The sequence below is a fragment of the Mirounga leonina genome, unplaced genomic scaffold (assembly GCF_011800145.1).
Source record: "Mirounga leonina isolate KUSES-001 unplaced genomic scaffold, KU_Mleo_1.0 Mir_165, whole genome shotgun sequence".
Classification (NCBI taxonomy): domain Eukaryota; kingdom Metazoa; phylum Chordata; class Mammalia; order Carnivora; family Phocidae; genus Mirounga; species Mirounga leonina.
This window is the reverse complement of record NW_023270415.1, coordinates 18,171,370-18,195,158: the sequence shown is the minus strand read 5'-3', so window position 1 is coordinate 18,195,158 and position 23,789 is coordinate 18,171,370. Positions and strand designations below refer to the sequence as shown.

The 23,789-nt window shown below is 36.3% G+C and overlaps 1 protein-coding gene and 1 long non-coding RNA gene across 2 annotated transcripts in view; one reads left to right on the top strand and one right to left on the bottom strand.

Annotated features, from left to right (window-relative positions):
• Positions 1 to 20,355, bottom strand: part of MCMDC2 (minichromosome maintenance domain containing 2) — a 32,220-nt gene extending 11,865 nt beyond the window's left edge. The window contains exons 1-11 of the mRNA XM_035011274.1: positions 20,262 to 20,355; positions 20,037 to 20,167; positions 19,907 to 19,966; positions 17,649 to 17,844; positions 16,613 to 16,735; positions 16,390 to 16,494; positions 13,394 to 13,519; positions 11,131 to 11,368; positions 5,457 to 5,662; positions 2,630 to 2,796; positions 1,944 to 2,123 (exon numbers count right to left, since the gene is read on the bottom strand). Of these exons, the coding sequence (XP_034867165.1) occupies positions 1,944 to 2,123; positions 2,630 to 2,796; positions 5,457 to 5,662; positions 11,131 to 11,368; positions 13,394 to 13,519; positions 16,390 to 16,494; positions 16,613 to 16,735; positions 17,649 to 17,844; positions 19,907 to 19,966; positions 20,037 to 20,167; positions 20,262 to 20,355 (1,626 nt within the window). The remainder of the gene's footprint in view (positions 1 to 1,943; positions 2,124 to 2,629; positions 2,797 to 5,456; positions 5,663 to 11,130; positions 11,369 to 13,393; positions 13,520 to 16,389; positions 16,495 to 16,612; positions 16,736 to 17,648; positions 17,845 to 19,906; positions 19,967 to 20,036; positions 20,168 to 20,261) is intronic.
• On the top strand, positions 14,750 to 17,544 carry LOC118014893. Its single transcript, XR_004680412.1, has 3 exons — positions 14,750 to 14,996; positions 16,694 to 16,751; positions 17,269 to 17,544. It is a non-coding gene; the product is annotated as an uncharacterized LOC118014893 (long non-coding RNA).
• Positions 20,356 to 23,789: the final 3,434 nt, after the last annotated feature.

Below are 23,789 nucleotides of genomic sequence, written 5' to 3'. Positions count from 1 at the left end.
AATCCTAATCCCAATGACTCTAATTTTTGCTCCAGTCAGCTATGTCTTCTCATAGTTTTCCATGTATATTCATTTCTACTTCTGTCTTTGCTCCTACTTTCATTCCTGTTTAGGATGTCCATCCTTCCTGTCATCTAAATCTTACCTTTTCTTGAGGCTCAACTAAGGTCTCACCTTTTTTTTTTTTTTAAGATTTTATTATTTGGCAGAGAGAGACACAGCGAGAGAGGGAACAGAAGCAGGGGAGTGGGAGAGGGAAAAGCAGGCTTCCTGCCAAGCAGGGAGCCCAATGTGAGGCTCAATCCCAGGACCCTGAGATCATGCCCTAAGCTGAAGGTGGACGCTTAACCAACTGAGCCACCCAGGTGCCCCAAAATCTCACCTCCTTGAAGTCTTCCCAATTCTTGCATTCTACTTGACATCTTCCTTCCTGAATTCCTAAAATACTTAGAGTTAGCACCACCCAGGTTAGCACTTAAACTGTCCCTTAATGGTTTCTTGTATCTTATTTTTATCTCAATTAAATGAAAAACTATTTAAAGAAGATTTATTTTTCTGTGAGAACATAAAAGAGCAGAAGTAGGCTCATATATATAAAGGATTCAGTAAATAATAAATCCCAAGGGGTTTTGTTTGTTTGTTTTTCAGAGAAAAACTGGGCAAAAATTTCTCTAGGTCATTAGTGTGTCGGTATATTTAGTACCCTAATTCCTAGAGATTAACTACTTTTTTTCTTATATATTAAAACAAACAGGAGTGCCTGTGTGGCTCAGTCGGTTAGGTGTCTGACTCTTGATTTCGGCTCAGGTCATGATCTCAAGGTTGTGAGATTGAGCTCCATGTTGGGCTCTGTGTTGGTCATGGAGCCTGCTTAGGATTCTCTCTCTTGGGGCACCGGGGTGACTCAGTTGGTTAAGTTCCTGCCTTTGGCTCAGGTCATGATCTCAGGGTCCTGGGATTGAGCCCCACATTGGGCTCTCTGCTCAGCAGGGAGCCTGCTGCTCCCTCTGCCTGCCTCTCCCCGCTGCTTGTGTTCCCTCTTTCTCTCTGTCAAATAAATAAATAAAATCTTAAAAAAAAAAAATTCTTTAAAAAAGAAAGATTCTCTCCCTCTGCTCTTCCCCCAAATATAAATAATAAAAAATAAATCAATAAAACAAAAATACCTGATTTACCATATTCTTTTTCTGTTCTAAGCTATGTGAATAAACAATGCTCATAATTCCGTTTTAAGTCCACCTCAATTTTCCTTTTACCCATGCAGTCTACCTACAAGGAAGGCAGGTATGAAAAAAAAATTTTTAATGACTCATAGATTCCCACTCCCAGTATTCCTGCCCTTCATCTATCCTATCTAGGTACTTTAACTCTACTGTGGATAGATTTCTCAATAGTCAATATTACAAGGGTGTCACTTGTAGATACTTGTGTACCTTTAATAGCTACAAAAATCATTACTAATTTATATCACCTACTCTCAGGTTCTCTGAACATGCTGCCCATGTTTTCATGGCAGGACACTGAAATGGGTTAGTGAGTCATGACAGGTATTCTCTAAAGTCAGAACTCGGAAGGCATTTATATAAAGTAAATCCCTTTGAATAATCTGTAAAATGTAAATAACTGTATACCTGTATAGCCTCTCATCATAATTTTCCATAGAAATATTCTATTGGTTTTCTTTTTATTGAGATTTTTTTAAAGCTATTTGGACAGAGGTGCAAAGAATTAACTCAACATTTTAATATTTATGTCCTTATGTAGTTTTTTATTTATTTATAATCCTAAATATTTTCTATACAATGTCCTTAAAATATTTAAAGGCTGAAAGTGACTTGGAATAAAAGAAATCTAAATAAAGAAAACTGAGAGCTCAAGTGAGTTCTATTTCAATTGAGAAACATTGCACAAGTATGCTTGGTACTCATTTTTCCTACCTGTACCTTTTCAAAATCTTCAGTTGTGAACTTCTTAGAAGCTACATAAAGCTGCCCTTCAGGATCAATGGCTTTCTTTAAAGTATGTTGCACAGTAGAAAGAAGTGGGTAGCAAGGAGATGATTCATTGCAGCTAATCAATAATCCAAATGCCTCTAGGAGATTAGCTGGAATCAAACTGCAATCCTACATCAAATGAAAATGTAAAAGACAAACATTAAATTCTGGCATTTCCACAAACACTTTAGAAATAATTATAAATTAAGCATTGTTTATAATTATTTAAATTATTAACATATTTATATTATTAAAATATTTTATTATATTAAATTATATAACTATTTTTGTTTTATTATTTGTTACTACTAATTATTATTTAAAGTGATTCCTGAGTATCATGGGAACTTAATATGACCAATTTTTTGAATGCTCCTTATTATTTTCTTACACATTATTCATTAAAGCCTACTCTACTGCCTATTCAAATAATAATTTCTACTAAACAGACACCCACTTTGCATGACTAAAAAAATGAAAATTTTCAAACAATTGCATCATTATTTAGTTCTAGTACCCGATTAAAGATAGAAATGGGTTAATAAAACATTAAGAACAACAAAAACATTGAGATTAAAATCCGTGATTAAATTCCCTGAACAACATTCTAAAAATAAAATATACATATACCTTACCATCTGACCAATTAGAGTGTTGGTTTTCTGCATATTCTTCCTTGAAGATGAATCCATATCAACAAAAGACCAAAAACTGCACTGAACTGGAAAAGTCATTTGTTGATTAACATCATCCCCAAACTTCTTTCCTGGGATGTATACTGTGATGCTTCTGCTTTCCACAACTAAGTCAAAAGACATTATGCATTTACTATTTAGGTTCATTTTGGTCTATATATCCACAAATTAATAACAGATATTATTGTATAGAATTTTATTCTCTAAATGTTGGACAGTAAAGACACAAGTAAATTTGGTTGTTTTGTAAGATGTGGCTAAATTAGAGGATCTGCCATAAAAAGAACAAGAAAAATATTTGAACGTTTATGTGTCCCATGACTTAATGAGAACAATAGTCTAAAGCATATAGCTGGAATTATGGTCAGTGTCTGGGTGGAATAGGCAGAGGGTTAAGAGACTGGTCATGTAGGTCATGCTTACAAGGGGGGCTGAAATTAAGCAATGTTCTTTTATGTGGAAAAAAAGAAAGCAGGACATGCATGTAAGAGTGAAAGAGGGTAAGACTTAGAGAAAATATAAACTACAATGACTAGGGGAAAATATATCTCAAATCCAACATGTTGAAAACCAAATTCATCATTTCTTCTCCTCAAATGACTCTGTGTGCATTACTCACAATTAGGGGTATCACTATTCAACTACTTAAAGCCCAAATAAAAAATGTAGAAGCAACAAAATCTCCTTTCTATCCATCCTTCACCCCTTATAACCATTCAATCTATAGATTCAATCCAATTCCTAGGATTCTATCTTTCAAATATTTCTCAAATTAGTCTTCTCTTCATTCATGATAACAGAGTCTTTTGTCTATATTTATCTTTCTCTTGGGTCATAAGATAAATATATATTTTTAACTCTATAGAAAGGCCAGAGCAGTTTTCAAAATGGTTGTACTATGTTATACTCTCATCAAAAATATATAGGAATTCCAGTTTTTCCACATCCTTGGTAATATTTGTTGTCAATTTTTTTAATTTTTGCCATTCTAGTAGCCAGGGCCAGCTACTTATTATGTGGGCCCAGTGTAAACTAAAAGTTAATCAAACACAAGGGAAAAGCTGCTGTTAAATGTACTAATATATAAAGCTTTTTCCTTTAAAAATATTTTATTACTGGGGCGCCGGGGTGGCTCAGTCGGTTAAGCGTCTGCCTTCGGCTCAGGTCACAATCTCCAGGTCCTGGGAACCGAGCCCCACATCAGGCTCCCTGCTCTGCAGGGAATCTGCTTCTCTCTCTCTCTCTCTCTTTCCCTCTGCCCCTCCTCACTGCTTGTTCTCTCTCTCTCAAGTAAATAAATAAAATCTTAAAAAAATATATTTTATTACTTATGAAATGTAATAGGATTGATGTGGAGAAATTAGAATCTTCATCCTTTACTGATCGGAATGTAAAATTGCATAGCCACTGTGGAAAATGGTTTGGTGGTTCCTCATTAGGTTAAACATAGCATTACCTTATAATCCAGCAATTCCACTTCTAGGTATATACCCAAGGGTTGAAAGTAGGGACTCAAACAGATACCTGGACTCCAATGTTCAGATCAATATTATTCACAATAGCCAAAAGATGGAAACAACCTAAGTGACCCTCAACAAATGAATGAATTTTTTTTAAGTGGTATATATATAAAATGGAATCTTATTTAACAATAAGAGATCTTTTTATTTATTTATTTATTTATTTATTTATTTATTTATTTATTTGAGAGAGAGAGAATGAGAGACAGAGAGCATGAGAGGGAGGAAGGTCAGAGGGAGAAGCAGACTCCCTGCCGAGCAGGGAGCCCGATGCGGGACTCGATCCCGGGACTCCAGGATCATGACCTGAGCCGAAGGCAGTCACTTAACCAACTGAGCCACCCAGGCGCCCAACAATAAGAGATCTTGAATAGACAAATTCATAAAGACAGAAAGTAGAATAGAATTTACCAGGGGCTGGAGGTAGGAGGGAATAGGGAGTTATTGTATAATAGGTACAGAGTTTCTTTTTTTCTTAAAGATTTTATTTATTTATTTATTTGTCAGAGAGAGAGACAGAGAGACAGAGCACAAGCAGGGGGAGTGGCAGGCAGAGGGAGAAGCAGGCTTCCCATTGAGCAAGGAGCCTGATGTCGGACTTGATCCCAGGACCCTGGGATCATGACCTGAGCCAAAGGCAGACGTTTAACCAACCAAGCCACCCAGGCATCCCTGGATACAGAGTTTCTGTTAGGAATTATGAAAAGTTCTGGAAATGGAGAGTGGTAATGATTACATAACATTGTGAATGTGCTTAATGCCACTGAATTGTACACTTAAAAATGGCTAAAATCGTAAATTTTATGTTATGTGTATTTCACCACAGAGGAGAACTCCTTCAACTTGGAAAAAAACATCTACCAAAAAACCTACAGCTAACATCATATTTAATGGTGATAAACTCAAAAGTTTCTTGCAAAGATGAGGAACAAGACAAGGATGTCTCTTTTTACCACAGTTTTTTAGCATCAGAGTGGAAGTCCTAGCTAAAATAATAAGACAAGAAAAGAAATCTGGGCCAATAAAAACTCACATGTTAGCACAACTGAGAGCAAAAGCTAAAACAGTGCATTTGTATATCAAATTCCTCTCTTTTTATTAATGAAGGTAAATGAGAAGTATCATTTAATATAATTTCTCAATTCCTAAAACGTGTACAATACAATCTTAACTGTTAAGTAACTCCTTGACACTGATGAGACTGTAAGTTAAACAGGTAAAAATTAATTAGAAAAAATATTGTTCACCTGATTGAAGCTGTTCTAGTTTATCTTTTTTGTGTGAAGCCAAGTCTCCCATAAAGCAGATACCACCTTTAGCTAGCAAAGCACTGCCAGCTTGAATGCTAACTGCGCCAGTTCCATACTTATTTCTGGATAGAGTAGGAAAAATTTCAGTAGAGACTGGATGACGTATACCACGGGGCACAAGGTTTATACTAAAATTCAAAAGCCTAGGAAAAAATAAATTACTCGTTACTATTATTCAATGTTTGATTTTCAAAAGTGATCATGTATAACAACTACATAATTAAATTTAATTTGAGTCAGTGTTTAATGAAAATTTTTTCTAATATTTTATTTTTAAGTAATCTCTACACCCAACATGGGGCTCAGACTCACAACCTCGAGATCAAGAGTTGCATGCTCTACCGACTGAGCCAGCCAGGTGCCCCTAATGAGCACCTTTTCTAGGGATAAAAACATATATAAGACATGGTTCTTAACTTAGAAAGCTCACAGCCTAGAAAGAGAGACATAAACAAAAAACTAAAACACAATGTGTTTTCATGAGAACATTCATAGGAGAGTATTATTTCTTCCTGGAAGGAAGTCAGAGAAAGCTACAGAGAGATGACATTTGAACTGGGCCTTCCTCTTTATGGATTGCTTTCTTTTGTTTATTCAGAATTTTCACATTTAGGCTTGCCAGTAGCCCATAATGACTATCCCTGCTGCCTATGTATCATGGTAACTCTTGATACATCTTTCTGTTTTCTGATCTCTTTGCCAATTGCCTCAGCCCCTTCATTTCTCAAATTTAAATTCTAAGAAAGGATTATGATTGTCTTAGCTTTCAAAACCTTCCCACAGAAATCATAGCTTGCTGGTGCAATCAACTATGATGAGCTGACATAGACATCCAGTGCAAAAGAGGATGAAGCAGTATTCTTTAAATATGGATAGGTAGATGCTATAAAATTTCTAGTGTATATGCCATTCCAAGGAATATGGATGTTAGTTTGAAGATATATAAAATGGGGGAATGAGATTTAGAAAGAAACTTTTGCAAGCCTATAAAGCAGTGGTTTTCAACCCCAGCTCATATTAAAATCACCTGGGGAGATTTTTTAAATTCCAATGTCAAGCCCCACCCCAAACCATTCTTGGGTGAGCCAAAATCATTTTTTTAAAAAACTCTCCCAAGTAGGGCACCTGGGTGGCTCAGTCGGTTAAGCATCCGACTCCTGACCTTGGCTCAGGTCTTGATCTCAGGGTCATGGGTTCAAGCCCCATGATGGGCTCCAGGCATGGAACCTACTTAAAAAGGAAAAAAAATTCTCCCAGGTAATTCTAATATGCAGGACAGCTGAGAACCTATTATATAGAACAATGGGTCTCAAACTTGTCTGTCTACACATTGGAATCCAATGAGAAACTTTTAAAAATAGTGATACAAGGGGGCGCCTGGGGGGCTCGGTCAGTTTAACGTCTGCCTTTGGCTCAGGTTGATCCCAGAGTCCTGGGATTGAGCCCCACATCAGGCTCCCTGCTCAGCAGGCAGCCTGCTTCTCCCTCTTCCTCTGTCACTCCCCCTGCTTGTGCTCTCTCTCTCTCTGTCAAATAAGTAAAAAAAAAAGATTTTATTTACTTATTTGACAGAAAGACACAGCGAGAGAGGGAACACAAGCAAGGGGAGTGGGAGAGGGAGAAGCAGGCTTCCCGTGGAGCAGGGAGCCCTATGTGGGGCTTGATCCCAGGACCCCGGGATCATGATCTGAGCCGAAGGCAGACACCTAATGACTGAGCCACCCAAGTGCCCCAAATAAGTAAATAAAATCTTTCAAAAAAATAGTGAAGGTCACATAATGTAAGATCAAAATACAAAAATCAATTATATTTCTACATATTCATAGCAAACATTTGAAAAATGAAATTAATAAAATACTACTATTTTTAATAATATCAATATTTTCAAATATTTAGAAATCACTCTAGCAAAACATATGCATGACCTTTACAAAACATTGCTGAGAGAAATTAAGGAAGACTTAAATAAATGGAGATACACACCATATTCATGGATCAAAAGACTCAATATTGTTAAGATATAAATTCTCACTAAAATTGATTTATATGTAAACATAACATAAAATATATAAGTATGATTTTTATAATTGTTTTAACGGGAACAAAACAACACAGGTTTGAAAACCAATGCTCCAGAATGTATTTCCAGAAACAGAATTGCTGGGTCAGTTATGATTATTGTTTACTACTTTACTATTTTTCCAATTTTTCCCCAAAGTGGATGTGCTCAGATATACTCCTATAAGCATTGATTTTAGCTCTCATATTTCTAGCCAGTTTGTGAATAAAATATTATTTGTTGTTATTTAAAAAATAAATAAATAAAATAAAATTGATTTATAAGTTAAATGCAGTTCCAACAAAAATCTTTAATGGCCTTTTCTGGGGGGTGGGTGAGAGACTGGTATTAACATATGGATTCTAAACCTTATAAGAATGCAGGATTCTAAACTTTATAAGAAAATGCAAAGGACCTAAAACAGTGAAAAAGAATCTTGAAAATGAAGAATAAAGTTGCACCACTTGATTCAAAACAACATAGAGCTACAATAATCAAAAATGTATGGTATTGTATAATTATGGACAAATAGGTCAAAATAACAGAAAGAGTTCAAACAGATTTTTGCCCAGTTCAATTTTATACCTAGTTTATACCCAGTTCAACTGATTTTTAACAATGGTGTCAAAACAATTCAATGATGAAAGGAAAATCTTTTCAACAAATGGTATGGAAAAACTGTATAAATGCATAGGAAAAAACATTAACCTTGACTCCTACCTCACACCATATACAAAAATTAACTTATGATGGATAACAGACCTAATATAAAAGCTAGAACTATAATGCTTCTAGGAGAAAATATAAAAGAATATCTTCATGACCTTAATGTAGGCAAAGATTTCTTAAACAGAACCCAGAACCCAGAAAACACTAAACTTAAAGAAACCCAATAAATTGAATTTCATCAAAATGAAAAAGTCTGCTCATCAGACATTTTTTTTTTTTTTAAGATTTTATTTATTTATCTGAGAGAGAATGGGAGACAGAAAGCATGAGAGGGGGAGGATCAGAGGGAGAAGCAGACTTCCCGCCGAGCAGGTAGCCCGATGTGGGACTCGATCCCGGGACTCCAGGATCATGACCTGAGCCGAAGGCAGTTGCTTAACCAACTGAGCCACCCAGGCGCCCTCATCAGACATTTTTAAGAAAAAAAATAATAGCTTTAGACTGAAACAAAAATTTCTTGGTACATATATGTGACAAAGGATGTATATCTAGAACAGCCCCTCTTTTTTTTTTTTTTAAAGATTTTATTTATTTATTTATTTGAGAGAGAGAGAGAGAGAAACAGCATGAGAGGGGATAGGGTCAGAGGGAGAAGCAGGCTCCCCGCTGAGCCGGGAGCCCAATGTGGGACTCGATCCCAGGACTCCGGGATCATGACCTGAGCCGAAGGCAGTCGCTTAACCAACTGAGCCACCCAGGTGCCCCTAGAACAGCCCCTCTTAAAAGTGGGCAAAGGACTTGAACAGACACTTCATAAAAGAAGATACATGAGCAGCCAATAAGCACATATAAAAGAGCTCAGATCAGTAGTCATCACGGAAATGAAAATTACAACCATAATATGATACCATTTCACATGCACCTGAATGGCTAAATTGAAAAGACTGACAACACCAGGTGTTGGTGATGATAGAAACAACTGGAACCTTACATTGTTGGTAGGAATGTAAAATGGTATAACCACTCTGGAAAACTGTTTGGCAGTTTCTTATAAAGTTAAATATATATCTACCTAATGACATAGCAATTCTACTCCTAGGTATTTATCCAAGATAATGGAAACACACATCCACAAAAAGACCTGTATAGGAATGTTTACAGCAGCTTCATTTATAATAGTCAAAACATGCAAAACCCAATGTCCATCACTAGGAGAATGGATAAACAAATTTTGGTACATTCATATAATGGAATACTACTCATCAATAAAGACAATGAACTACTGACATACACAACTGGATCAATCTCAAAAATGTGTAGAATAAAAGAGACTAGGCCCAAAAGAATATGCATTGTATGCACTGTATGATTCTATTTTTATGAAGTTCAAGAACAGGAAAATTGACCTATGGTGACAGAAATCACCTATGGAGATAGGAACTAAGTGAAGGAATTTTCTGAGGTGATGGAAATGTTCTATATTTTATTGTGGTGGTGGCTATCACAATGTAAGCACATGTCAAAACTTATTGGAGTATATACTTAAGATTTGATTATTTCACTATATATAATCTTTAACTAAAAAACAAAACAACCCCTCCAAATCTCTCATACCACCCCAAATACCACAGGAAAAGCCAGAGGTTAATGACAAACAGGAAAAGAGGCAAAGGCCTTCATTTACAAGAGACATCACAAATCATTTAGAAATAAACAATTTAATAGAAAAGTGGACAGGAGTCAAGGAGGTTCATAAAAAAATAATAAAAGTGTTTAACAAACTCTAAATGATACTAAAACTTACGCCTAGTTAAAAAAAGGCAAATTAAAATAAAATACCATTTTCCACCCATCAGATGGCTGACTTTAAAAGTTTGATAATACCCAGTGTTGGTGAGGCTGTGAGAAAACAAATACTCCCATGCTCATCAGTAGAAGATTAAATTGGTGCAATCTGTTGCAGTTAGTACCACATTTACATTGCAATTTAATTTTAATTTAATTTTAGCAAAACATCATCTGTCCAATTAAGTTAAATTTGCATTTTTAAAATTTTAAATTCTTCTATAAATTTGCTTTTGCTTTACAAATTCATCCAAGGTATTAATATGAGAAGTTTATCCCTGGGGGCGCCTGGGTGGCTCAGTCGTTGGGCAACTGCCTTCGGCTCAGGTCATGATCCCAGAATTCTGGGATGGAGCCCCACATCGGGCTCCCTGCGCAGCGGGAAGCCTGCTTTTCCCTCTCCCACTCCCCCTGCTTCTGTTCCCTCTCTTGCTGTGTCTCTCTCTGTCAAATAAATAAAATCTTAAAAAAAAAAAAAAAAAGTTTATCCCTGGCTTTTGGACATTTAAGTAATTTTAGAAATAGTACTTGCTAGTGGGGAGCCCCAAAATGCTGAGTGGAAGTTTATTCCAAAGTTAGGGTGATAGTCCCCAAACAGTAATTTTGGCACTTTTCACAGACTTATTTGGATACAGTGCATCAGTATTATTGAATGGTATCTTGGAGAAAAATAAGACAATGGCTTGTTGGCTGTTGGGGGGAAGATTATTTTAAAATGAAAGCAAAGTACAAAAGCAGAAAATGAACTAGGGAATGAGGGAAAAAGAAGTCTGTGAAGGATACATTTATTTGTAAAGGTCTGAGTGGGGAAATTGGTTGAAATTCTGAGTGGTTAGATTCTCAAAATATTGAAAGCAAATATCCAATTTATCAATTCCTGTTTTTAAAGTTTTGAACTTCATTAATAAAAGTTTATTTAAATATTTATACTGCCCAGATGAATTCTAAATATCTGTCTTGTAATAATGCTCATGGAAAGGATTTATGCAAACCTGTGACCAATTTATAATTTGAAAACATTCATATCACATATTTTACCTGTCTACAAGTAGAGTATCACTTGTTATAATTAAAATATCCAGGCAATTTTTCAGTTCCTTGTTACGGTCAGTTGTCTGTACTAGACTCATCAGCAAACAGAGCTTGAGCAAATTGTAAGTCCCAGGAGGAACAATTTGTGATGCAAAGATATTGGCAAGTATTGCCGTAAATTTCCAGCATGAGCTGGAAGTCAAAGAGAGAAGATACTTGAAATTGTCGCTAATTCCTGAGGGAACTGAAAGTAAATATTAACACATATATTAAAAAGGGTTTTAAAACAAGAAAACGACATTATAGATCTCTACTTTCATTTACCTAAAATATTATCAAATTGTAGTTCTTCTAGTAATGCCACATTCAAATTCTTATAATAATATTAAATTATTATATATATTATATTACATTATGATTAGAGGTCACTCTGGTCTCTCAATTTTATCCCAGGGAATATAATAAAAGGAAGCAGTCACCACATGTGTCCACATAGACTGGCTGTGGGGGGCAAGCAAATCCCTCATTCTTTTCCTTTTAAGACCTGTATGAACAAAGCCAGATCAGGGGGCTCCTGTATTGCAGTGTTTGCTTCTATATCTATGTTTAAAATAATACCACCTTTAATGAGGGCTAAACAGGAGAATGGGAAATATTTGAATGATGCTGTTAAAAGGGAAGATTACTCTCTACTACTCTGAAAGCACTGGACTCTACTATACTGTAACAATCTAGATCTTCTCCACTCCCTTACTCTATCCAGCTCCTCAAAGGAATGAGTGATTTAATCCAACTGATCACTGGGAGGAATAGCTGTGCATGCATAAACCATTCCGTTTCTCCTTCCTTTTGGGCTGCCATCAGAGAGCAATGATTTCTTCTATTCATCCATGCCCATGGACCAAGGGAGACCTACTTTAGTGTAACTCCTGCCAAATTTGGGTGGTTAAATCTGCCTAATTCTATAGTGTAGCATGAGAAAGCACACTTTTTCACCTACATATAAGTCATGTTCTGCTACCAAATCAATAAATTTGGAAACACTTCACAGCAGAAAATATTTAAAATAACATTAAAATATCTATTGTCCTTTAGTGCTTTCTTTCTTCAATATTTTTACTCTTTTAAGAAGCTTTTCTCTTCAAGACAAGCAGAGGTATCTAGAATCTACTTGCATTTAAATTCAACTTGGGCCTCTATTTTTGCAGATGGTTATCTAGTGATTCAAAAAAAAAATCTAACATTGTTCAAGGTTTAACTAATCTTTCCTACTCTAATTATTTGTGTGCCGGGCGCCTGGGTGGCTCAGTCGGTTAAGCGACTGCCTTCGGCTCAGGTCATGATCCTGGAGTCCCGGGATCGAGTCCCACATTGGGCTCCTTGCTCGGCAGGGAGTCTGCTTCTCCCTCTGCCCTTCCCCCCCCCCCATGCTCTCTCTCTCTAATAAATAAATAAATAAATCTTAATTATTTGTGTGCCAAGTTAAGAGTAGGTCTGCTCTCTTGGGGCGCCTGGGTGGCTCAGTCGGCTAAGCGGCTGCCTTCGGCTCAGGTCATGATCCCGGGGTCCTGGAATTGAGCCCCGCATCGGGCTCCCTGCTCGGCGGGAAGCCTGCTTCTCCCTCTCCCTCTGCCTGCCACTCTGCCTACTTGTGCTGTCTCTCTCTCTGTCAAATAAATAAATAAAATCTTTAAAAAAAAAAAAAGAGTGGGTCTGCTCTCTACTTTTACTTAATGCTTATTTATGTTTGAGTTGTTAAAGGAAATTATCAGTAACAAAAGTGTATTTTGGTCCCCATCGCCTTTCTCTTTTGTCTTATTTTTTGATTGGTTCAGAACTCAGATGAGGAAAAGGATGCTATTGTATTGGGTTCTTTTTCTCAGACCACAAGTTACTTAACATTGCTTTAGTTAGAAAATAAAAGGTTGGGTAGAAAAACCTTTTGATGAATCTTTAACTCTTGGCATCTGGACACAATTTTCTCATTGCTAATTATGAAAAAATCAAAATAAAGTTCAGGCAAAAAAAGAAGTCCTTCCTGTGGGCAAGGTTCTACATTATCACATTTTATTTCTTTCATAGCATTATCGTCTTGTTGATTAGTTTACAGGTTTACTGACCGTCTACCATACGATTTTGACTTTAACTATATACCTAGTGCTTAGAAGAGTGCCCAGCAATACTTATTTCCTGAGCAAATACTTATTTCCTGAAAACATGGACTTAAATTTAAATATTTGTTAATATATGATCCTAACAATTTCCTTACCTTTTGGATTGCAAGAAATGATACTGTTTGCCTCTATACAGACAGCAGTTTGTGAAGTTTTTACACAGCTTGGAATTCCAATAATTTTATACTCATTTCCTATATTCATTTTACTCACTGATTCATCTAAGATTATTAAACACAAAAGAAAATATGTATTCACTAAATGAAACTTGTACATGATCATATGGTTCAAAAATCTAGAACAAGTAACAAGTTAGTAACTGAGTTAGTTGTAAAGCATTTACTTTTGTTTAGTATAATATCTATATAGAGTAACACCAATAATGTAAATTGCAATTTTATTGCTAATAAATTTTGATATTTATAGGCAATGATGAATTAATTTCAAGAAGCATGAGACACAGCAACAAGATAGTCTCCTCTAATACAATTAAAGGAAAAACAGGGTCATTCTATTTAAGATGAAACATCTTTGCATTAAATCATAAAAAATGTTAATAAAAATGACCTTATAAATAATAATTTGAGAAGAAAATAATTTTAAAAGGTATTATTCACTACCTACAATATAGGCAAGGTATTTTTACATATATTACCTAATTGAAAACTGTTAGATATTGTTATTCCTGCTTTGTACATGAAGAAACTGAGAAGTTAAGTAAATTGTACGAGGCTAAATAGTACATAGCAGAACTGAAGTTCACATCTAGATCTGGGTATCTCTTGCATTATGCTAGGTTTCCCTTCTCACATCTACAGATTGGACAAAGCTTTTGCACAAATTCAAAATTGGTTGATTTATTGATTGTTTTAAGTAGGTTCCATGCCCAGCATGGAGCCCAGCGCGGGGCTTGAGCTCATGACCCCAAGATCAAGACTTGAGCTGAAATCAAGAGTCAGATGCTTAACCAACTAAAGCACCCAGGCACCCCTCAAAATTTATTTTAAAAATATACACTAAAAATCTTGATCCTCCAATACACAGATGTTGGTTGGTTGTAAAGCTATGAAAGAAAGGCTTAAAAGGAGGAACAGGATTAGCATCTCTCCATGAAGAAGATCAAAAGGTGATCTTCTCCATCATTTTTTTTTCTTTTCTCTCTCATTTCTTTTTTTTTTTTCTTTACGATTTTATTTATTTATTTGTCAGAGAGAGAGAGAGCACACAAGCAGGGGGAACAGTAGACAGAAGGAGAAGCAGGCTCCCCACTGAGCAAGGAGCCTGATGCAGAACTCAATCCCAGACCCTGGGATCATGACCTGAGCCGAAGGCAGACACTTAACTGACTGAGCCACCCAGGCGTCCCTCCTTTCTTTTTTTTTTAAATTTAAATTTAAATTTAAATTTAAATTTTATCTATCTATCTATCTATCTATCTATCTATCTATCTATCTATATCTCCACAGAGCATACTGGTGTACCCTGTAGACTGGAAGGGAAGAATCAGGCTCGAGAACTGAGAAAATAAAAACTACAAACCAACCAACCAATCAAAGAAACAATAACAACAAAAAACAACTAACTGAAGGATACAGAATGAATTATGAGGGGATAATTAGAGCAAATTGTTTTTCTACTGTTCCATGGAATCATAGTTTGGTAGATATATCTTGAGGTCAAGGAAAGGTCAAGAAAAAGGTAAGGAGGCTGGGAAGTCTGGTTATCTCTTCTACTGTCAATCCCAAAAGGCCTGTTTTTTATTAATTTAATCTTTAAAAATTCATTTAGGTTCTATGGAAGAGTTTATTTGAAGAAAGGATTTTCTACCAAAATATAAGTTGGATAGATACTTATATTTCTATGTTGTATGGTTTTTATGTAGCATATAATAGAATTAAGTAGACTTTGAGGCTGGAATGCCTGAATTTGAGTTATGGCTGTGCCACATACTAGCTATGTAACTATGGACAAGTTACTTTCTGTGCCTCCGTTTCCAAATTGTAAAATTGACATAATAATAGAACTTACTTGATGGGTTGCGACTAAATGAGTTAATATATGTAAGAGTGCCTGGCACACAGTAACTGCTATTTAAAAATGACCTATTATCATCTGTGCTTATATGCTTGCCTCATCCTTGTCAGGCCACAGCGGGAAGAGTTCTTATTTGAATTTCTACTTCCTTAACTCTTGAGTTTCCGATACATGTTTGACATTCAAGTTCTCTCTTTCCAAACAGTTTAACTTCACCAATTTCAGTCCAAGAAAAGAGGCTGAGCCTCACCCTCATTTTCACAGTCCTGGCTTTTCAACAAAGACTCACCATTCCCTGGGTGATTAATACCAATAATGATTTCCTCCATGGCAGATTCTGTCTACTCACAGGTCTTTATTCATGCAGTTCTCAAGAGTTAATCATACGTCACAACTCATTCATTTTTTTAAACAAATATTTATTGAGGTTTTACTATGTTTAAAATTTACTTTATGAGGTTTTACTATTTATGAGGTTTTACTATGAGGTTTTACTATGCAGTAAAAAAAAACAAGTCCTTACCTTCATGAAGTTTACATTATAAAGTAATCCCAGGGGCTCCTGAGTGGCTCAGTTGGTTAAGCCACCGACTCTAGGTTTCCGCTCAGGTCATGATCTCCCGGTCAGGGAGACTGAGCCCCATATCAGTCTCCTCGCTCAGTGGGGAGTCTGCTTCCCCTCTGCCCTTCCCCCTGCTCACAAATTCTCTCTCTCAAATAAATAAATAAATCTTCAAAAATAAATTAAATAACCCCAATGTTTACATAAGACACAACATAAAATGATAGGAGATCATTACCATAAATAATTGTGTCCCTGAAACCTAGCTCGGTGCTTGGGACATAGCAGGTGCTAATATCTTTTTAAGTGAATGATGTATGACTCAATGAATAACTGATACCTTAGCTAAACATGACTCTTTAAAACACTCAAAAGAAGACCTATGATTCTTAAGCTATAGAAGTACCATTTATAATACATAGCTATAAACAAGTCAATTACATATTTTATATATTTTACAGCAATTTGTTTTTAGTTCACACAAAACTTACTTACCTCTTAGAAAAATTGTAAGAGATTGAAACCTACATGGCTGATTGTTAGAATATCCTCGAAAAGCATGAAGTGCCTTTGCTGTTATTATTTCAACTATCTGTTTATCTTAAGGCCAATAGCAAAAAAGAATTAGTTATTTGAATATACATTCAATTTACTTTCCACATTAAGATATCAAATACTATTTTAAAATTTGTAATTACAAAATATAATGCATCTTTACCACCAAGTACTCTAAATTTTCTGTCTTCTTGAAGTGAAGATGAACATAGATTACACAAAAAATCATTTCTTACTGTTGCAGATTCTGTAGCACCAGGCACATGCACTCTTATATACTGAAATCCTGAAAGAAAACAAAGGTAAGCTAAATTTGCTTTTGGATTTAGCTATCCATTTTCATTCCTTTAAAATTATTCTAATTCAAAGTATAATTAATTCAATTGTACATGTGGGTTCAGAGCAGTTCAATTAACATTTATTGCATGAAAAAGAAGAAGATAGCAGGAGGGGAAGAATGAAGGGGGGAAAATTGGAGGGGGAGCCAACCATGACAGACTATGGACTCTGAAAAACAAACTGAGGGTTCTAGAGGGGAGGGGGGTGGGGGGATGCATTAGCCTGGTGATGGGTATTAAAGAGGGCACATTCTACATGGAGCACTGGGTGTTATGCACAAACAATGAATCATGAACACTACATCTAAAACTAATGATGTAATGTATGGGGATTAACATAACATAATAAAAAAAACACATTTATTGCATGGCTATTTCTTGCCAGGCACTATGCTAAGGCACTGGTGATATGGATACTTAAACACAGTTTCAAAAGGCAGCAATAAGAAACAGATAATTTTAGTATGTGGTGTTCATTTAGAGTGTTCAGAGAGAAGAGAGGAATGACATCCAAGCCAATGAGAAGTGGGGATGAATGGAAAAGATGTCCTGAGAAGGACTGAAGTTAAGCCAAAGGTTTGAGAGAGGACATTACAGGGAGAGGAAACAGCATGAACAGTCATGAAACAATGTATGAGAACAAGTGCTTCAGCAATCCAAGAGCACCTGTTAACACTGTGGGAGAGAGAAGGGAAAGAAAAGAATGCACCTCAGGATTATGCGAAGTAAACTTGTAAACATGAAACACCAAGTTTTATTCCATTCTTTCTACTCTATGAATGTTTCATAACTAATGGTAAACATGATTTAGGATTAAACAATAAATTGCTTGATGTTTTGATTTTACATTTTTATATCTACCTTTTGAAAGAGGGCATGCTTCATCTGAACAAAGAAATCTTGCACCTTGTGTATACTTAGTTACAGTCGTCATTGCAATCACAATTCCTTGCATCATATAAAATCTTTGAGATGCATAATCAAGTGGAAACTCACAAAGATCAAGACTATAACTTCGCAGAGGAGGTAAATGTGTTAACTTCAGCACTATATTAATCTAATAAGAAGGTAAAAATGGTATTAATAAAAGCTGTAGATCCAACTGGACTTGCATTACACTATAGTAAGTATATTTGTGGAGTAAATCAAGTAAATAACTTGTTAGTGTTATTAGGAATCAAATTTAAGCATAAGAAAAAAGATTTAAATATAAAATCAAAGATGCAAACCCCTTAAATCTTATATTTTAATTGAAAATATTATTATGAACTCATAATTTTTCTTTAAAACCACAATTTCTTGACTATATCCACTGAAAAGACCTACAAAACAATGAGAATCCAATAGCAATGACCCCTTCCAGTGCCCAGATTATGATCTCTTAAATATAATTTCTCACCAAAAGGAACCAAGGCTGCTTAAGGGAAATGGCTGACTGTAGGTCTGAGACAGAAAATATACCAGATGGACCTGGTGCACCTCTTTGTGCCAGAAACCAAGGGAGCTACAAAAAACTAAAACATGGGATGTGTCAAAAGGACATAAATGCAAACTTTAAGGGACTGGACTCCCAATGGACCAAAGGTTCAATAATATACATCAAAAAGAATGACAAAGATTCATTGAAATATACCAGATATATCTTTAAATTCATGAGTTCCTCATAATAAAAAAAAAAAGGAAAGAGGCGCCTGGGTGGCTCAGTCGTTAAGCGTCTGCCTTCGGCTCAGGTCATGATGCCAGAGTCCTGGGATCGAGCCCCGCATCGGGCTCCCTGCTCGGCCAGGAGCCTGCTTCTCCCTTTCCCACTCCCCCTGCTTGTGTTCCCTCTCTAGCTGTCTCTCTCTCTCTCTCTGTCAAATAAATAAAATAAAATCTTTAAAAAAGGAAAAACAAAACTAAAAAAATTATTGGTCATCATTTAGGCTCCTAGATTTCAACTCATTATTCTCTGAAGATTTATAAATGGAAAAAAATCAACCATTCATTCTGCCTTTTAGGTACAAATTATATTTCAGAGTAACCAAACAGTTGATGAGAGAAAACTTCTGTTATAGAATAATTTCAGATACTCAATTCAGAAAAGTTGCTGAAATTAGAAAAATCACAATTTTACAACTTCTAATGAAATAATGGATTCTAGGTAATGGTCATCAGTGGCTGCAAAGACTATTAGGTGAAAGTTGATGGGAGAGCGTATATTGAAGAGATCAGACTGACATTACCAGAACCCACTGATCAATTGTGGGATTACTAAAAGTAGAAAACAGATAGTGTATTTCCCCTAATGTAGTGCAATATGAAATACATGACAATAAGTATGATGTATTCTTGTCAAAATGAGTTGAATCTGAATTTAAGCAAGTTTTTAGAGCCAATTTCTATTTCCCAGAAATATGGTGTATGGAAGAATAAGTTAAATACCGTAAGAACATAATCAGACAAATCCAGATTATGAAACATTAACAGGACAATTAACTAGTTTCTTCAAAAACTCAGTGGTGTAAAAAGGAAGAGGGAGGTAACTGCTCTAGATTAAAAGAAGTTTAATGAGATACAATAACCAATTATAATGTATAGGCCTTGTTTTGACCCTGATTTGAACAAATCAATTGTGAGACACTCTTGAGAGCCCAAATGGGTACATTTAAATATGGACTGGATATTAGATACAAAAAAATTGTTATTTTGTAAGGGGTCATAATGGCATTGTGGTTATATAAGAAAAATGTCCACAACTTTTAGAGGTTGATATGAAAGGATGGAGTGGTGACATTAGGATGTCTGGGATTTGCCTTAAAATATTTTGGTAAAAAATGGATGATGCAGGTATGGCAAAATATTGTAAACTATTAAATCTGAATGACAGATATATAGAGGTTCACCATATTATTCTCTTTATTTTGCGGTATGTTTGGAATGTTCTATTATAAAAATATTCAATGTTATAAGTGATAATACAGGAAGTAAAGATGTGTATTTAAGATATTCTATTGAACTCTGAAAAAATGTAGTATCTTTTTTAATAAACAAAAATATGAATATAAAAGTATTTATTTACAAGTAATCTTCAAAGTTTTTTACCGCGGTTTTCTTTGTTAAATTTAACTAAAACTTACTTGAGTTTCAGTCTGTAATTGTCCAATTAATGAGAGAGTCTTAACAGCAGTAAAACAGACCTGTGGTTTCAAACAAACAAAGTTACCAAAAATTCCACATGACATAAAATTCTTTCTTTCTTTAACTTACTGATTGAAAAAGTTGAGCAGCTTTTAAAGGCTCGTGTAAAATGTGATTTCCAAGTTCAGCATCCAATTCAACAATATCAGAGGGATTTATTAAAATATTGAATCGATAGACAGCATAACTTTGTTTTGAATCTGTAAAAATACACAAATATAAAAATGAGGATAGTTACATGCAGGAATTTATTTTAAAGTTTCTAAGATACAATGTCACCTTTGCTGAACATACCATTGTAGTATTTGCAGTCATCCATAAACTTTTGGAGGCCTCCACTTCTGTCAAGATAGATAAGAGCTGCCTCTTTCATTTTTAGACTTGACATTTTCTCCTAATTAATGATTCTTCTCTATTACTAAATGATTAAACGACAGTTGCTGGTAAAGATTACAGATGGTGAAACACACAGAAAAGATGAGAATACCTGAAATAAAATAAATTAGAATTTACACTTCATGATCTCTAATAAAACCTTACAAATTGTTCAACTTAAAATTGAGAGTGAAATAAAATGAGGTTAAAATTTCCAACTTAGAAAAATTCCTACCCAAAAGGAAACAAAACTTTGTGGTTTTTTTGCCAAATAACATTTTTTATCAACAGTAGGTCATCAGATTCTCCACAAGATTACAAATTTAAGAACAGGAGCCTCAACGATCTCTTTACAGAGTAGGTGTTCCCAAAAAATGCTTGTTGAAATAAATATTAGATGATGAGTTCCGCTTGCAGGAGTTGCTTAAAAAATGAAAGTGGTGGGGCGCCTGGGTGGCTCAGTCGTTAAGTGTCTGCCTTCGGCTCAGGTCATGATCCCAGGGTCCTGGGATCGAGTCCCACATCGGGCTCCCTGCTCGGCAGGAAGCCTGCTTCTCCCTCTCCCACTCCCCCTGCTTGTGTTCCTGCTCTCACTATCTCTCTCTCTCTGTCAAATAAATAATAAAATCTTAAAAAAAAAAAAAAAAAATGAAAGTGGTAAAAGTTGTTTCAAAAATTCAATCTAGGGCGCCTGGGTGGCTCAGTTGGTTAAACGACTGCCTTCAGCTCAGGTCATGATCCCAGGGTCCTGGGATCGAGTCCCGCATCGGGCTCCCTGCTCTGCAGGGAGCCTGCTTCTCCCTCTCCCACTCCCCCTGCTTGTGTTCCCTCTCTCGCTGTGTCTCTCTCTGTCAAATAAAGAAATAAAATCTTTAAAAAAAAAAAAATTCAATCTAAGTAAAGTGTAGTTAACCTAAAAAATCTGAGAACTTAGTTCTAGACCCAGCATTTCCTAGTTGCTATGGGGCAATCACCTGACCTCTCGGCTCAGTATCTTCATCTGTAGAAAATGAAGGGGTTTCATTAGATGATTAAGGCTTTTTCTGGCTTTAAATCTTCTATTAGTGGCCAACATAAAACATTAAACTTTGGTAATGAGAATGGAATATGTAAAATTCATTTAAAGACAGCAAACAGTAATTGGAAACAATATATACCAATAATTGTATTAGGTGTTAGGAATAAAATGATTAAGATTGGATCCTGCCTTCAAGGAGTTGCCAATTTAGAGAGGTCAGAAATAATGACCATCACATTTATTCATTATCAAATATTTATTGGGCATTTACTATTTATTGGATACCAGACTGTCCTAGACACTGGGGACACAAAGATGAGTAAAATATGATTCCTACTGTTCACAAAAAGTATAGTGAGGGATGAGAAATACGTAAAAAACTTACAATTGACTTGCTATAAAAAATATTAATGTACTAAGTCGCACAAAAGGAACAAGATATATTAAATAGTTCACAAAATGACATTATCCTTGTGGGTCATAATATTTTCTATTGTTTTAGGACATTTTGACTTAATACAATAGGTCATAGAAAAAAAGCAATAAATTGTACTTTAAAGGTGGTATTTGATAAAGATCGCACTAACTGGAGGAGATGTAAAGACAGGAGGATTTTTTCCAAAGATGGGGTAACTCTTTGTTACCCCAATTTTCAGACCTACACTACTGAATCCATGTCCTTACTACTTGGCATTCAGGCTACTTTCCAAATAAAAGTAACAGACTGTCCTTTTTGCTATTATACAGGGGGGAAAGTTCAGAGTTTCTCAGTTGTCATAGGTACAATGATCTTAAAGTGTTGTGTTCAGGATATTACATCTGTGCTTCATTTGAACATAAGGTTTCTGGGGCTGAATGAAGGGAGGCTCTGAAATGGTTGGATGAGTCTCAATCAGATTATTAAAATGTTTGAAGTCCAGGACGATTATACAGACAGGCAAAGAGAAGCCATCAAAGTTTTTAACAGGGAAAAATATGGTCAGATTTTTATGTTAGTAATCAATGCCTGGGGCCAGCGTGCAAGATGGGTTGGATAGAAAGAGTTGATGATCAGTTTCTAGCTACTGAAATAGTCCTAAGAGATGTGTATGGCCTAATCCAGGGCATGACGAATGAAATGAAGTAGAGGGGATGGATTCTGGACTTTTAAAGATTTCATGCTGGACATGGTGACCAGCCTGTGAGCGTTTTCAGGATGGGTGTGGGTGGATGCTGCTGCCCTAATGGAAATACGGAACCCCGGAGAAGAGTAGGAAAATAATGTAAAGTTCACTTTAGATACCGTAACCCTAACGGGCTCTTGGGACACCCAGATATATATAAGCACCAGGGCCACGTAAGTCAAGGCCTGGCGTCCAGCAGCTTTAAAAAAAAAAAAGGCGAGAGATAAAGCTCCAGTGTCCCTGTGTAAAGCAGAGGTCTTGGGAGTAGATTCACTTTTGAGAAGGGGAAAGTGGAGAAACGACATGGAAGCCTATGGAAAAGCATTAAGTAAGAGAACGGGGGTAAAATTCTACAAGCGTTCCCGTCCCCTAAAGAACTCAAGTGTTGGTTCACTTGCAACAGGCGCGAGTCGCGTCTTCTCCCCGTCGCGTCAGCAGAAAAACACCTCACAAAGTGGATACAAGCGAATCTGACCTCACACCCTAGGATCTAGGACCTCTCCCACCGCCACTCGCAGCCTCTGCTAGCAGGAACCCCGACCCACCAGCACGTAACACCCAATCCTCACCCACCGAACCCCGCCGAGCGAGCCGCCCTCGAGACCAGGACCCAGCGAGATCCTCACACGCATGCGCGCACCTCGCGGACGTTGGTGGCGCGGGGGCTGCCGGGACCCCGCCCCCACCTCGTCAGGGTGGCCACCCAGACCCTTCCTCCACCCTCGTTAATTAAATCGCTGTTGCGCTCTCCCCGTAAGGCAAAGAAGAGGGAGAGAGATAGATACAAACCTTTGCTTTTTGTTGTTTTCACAGGCCAAGGGTCTCCCTGGTTTTTTGTTTTGTTTTGTTTTGTTTTTTAATTTACTGAAAACTCTCCTGGGAATGCAAAATGGTGTAATCAATTTGGAAAACGTCCCGGGACTACCTCAGAAGTGGAGTTACTGTATGATCCAACAAGTCCGTGCCACACATTATCTATTACACATAGATAATGAGAGGATTTAAATATATGTTCACACAAAAACTTACAACAATATTCATAGCCAAAAAGTGGAAACAACTGATAAATGGATAAATAAAATGTGGTATATCCCTACAATGGAACGTTATTTGGCCTTAAAAATGAGATATGCGGGCGTCTGGGTGGCTCAGTTGGTTAAGCGTCTGCCTTCGGCTCAGGTCATGATCCCGGAGTCCCGGGATTGAGTCCCACATCGGGCTCCTGGCTCAGCAGGGAGTCTGCTTCTCGCTCTGACCCTATCCCCT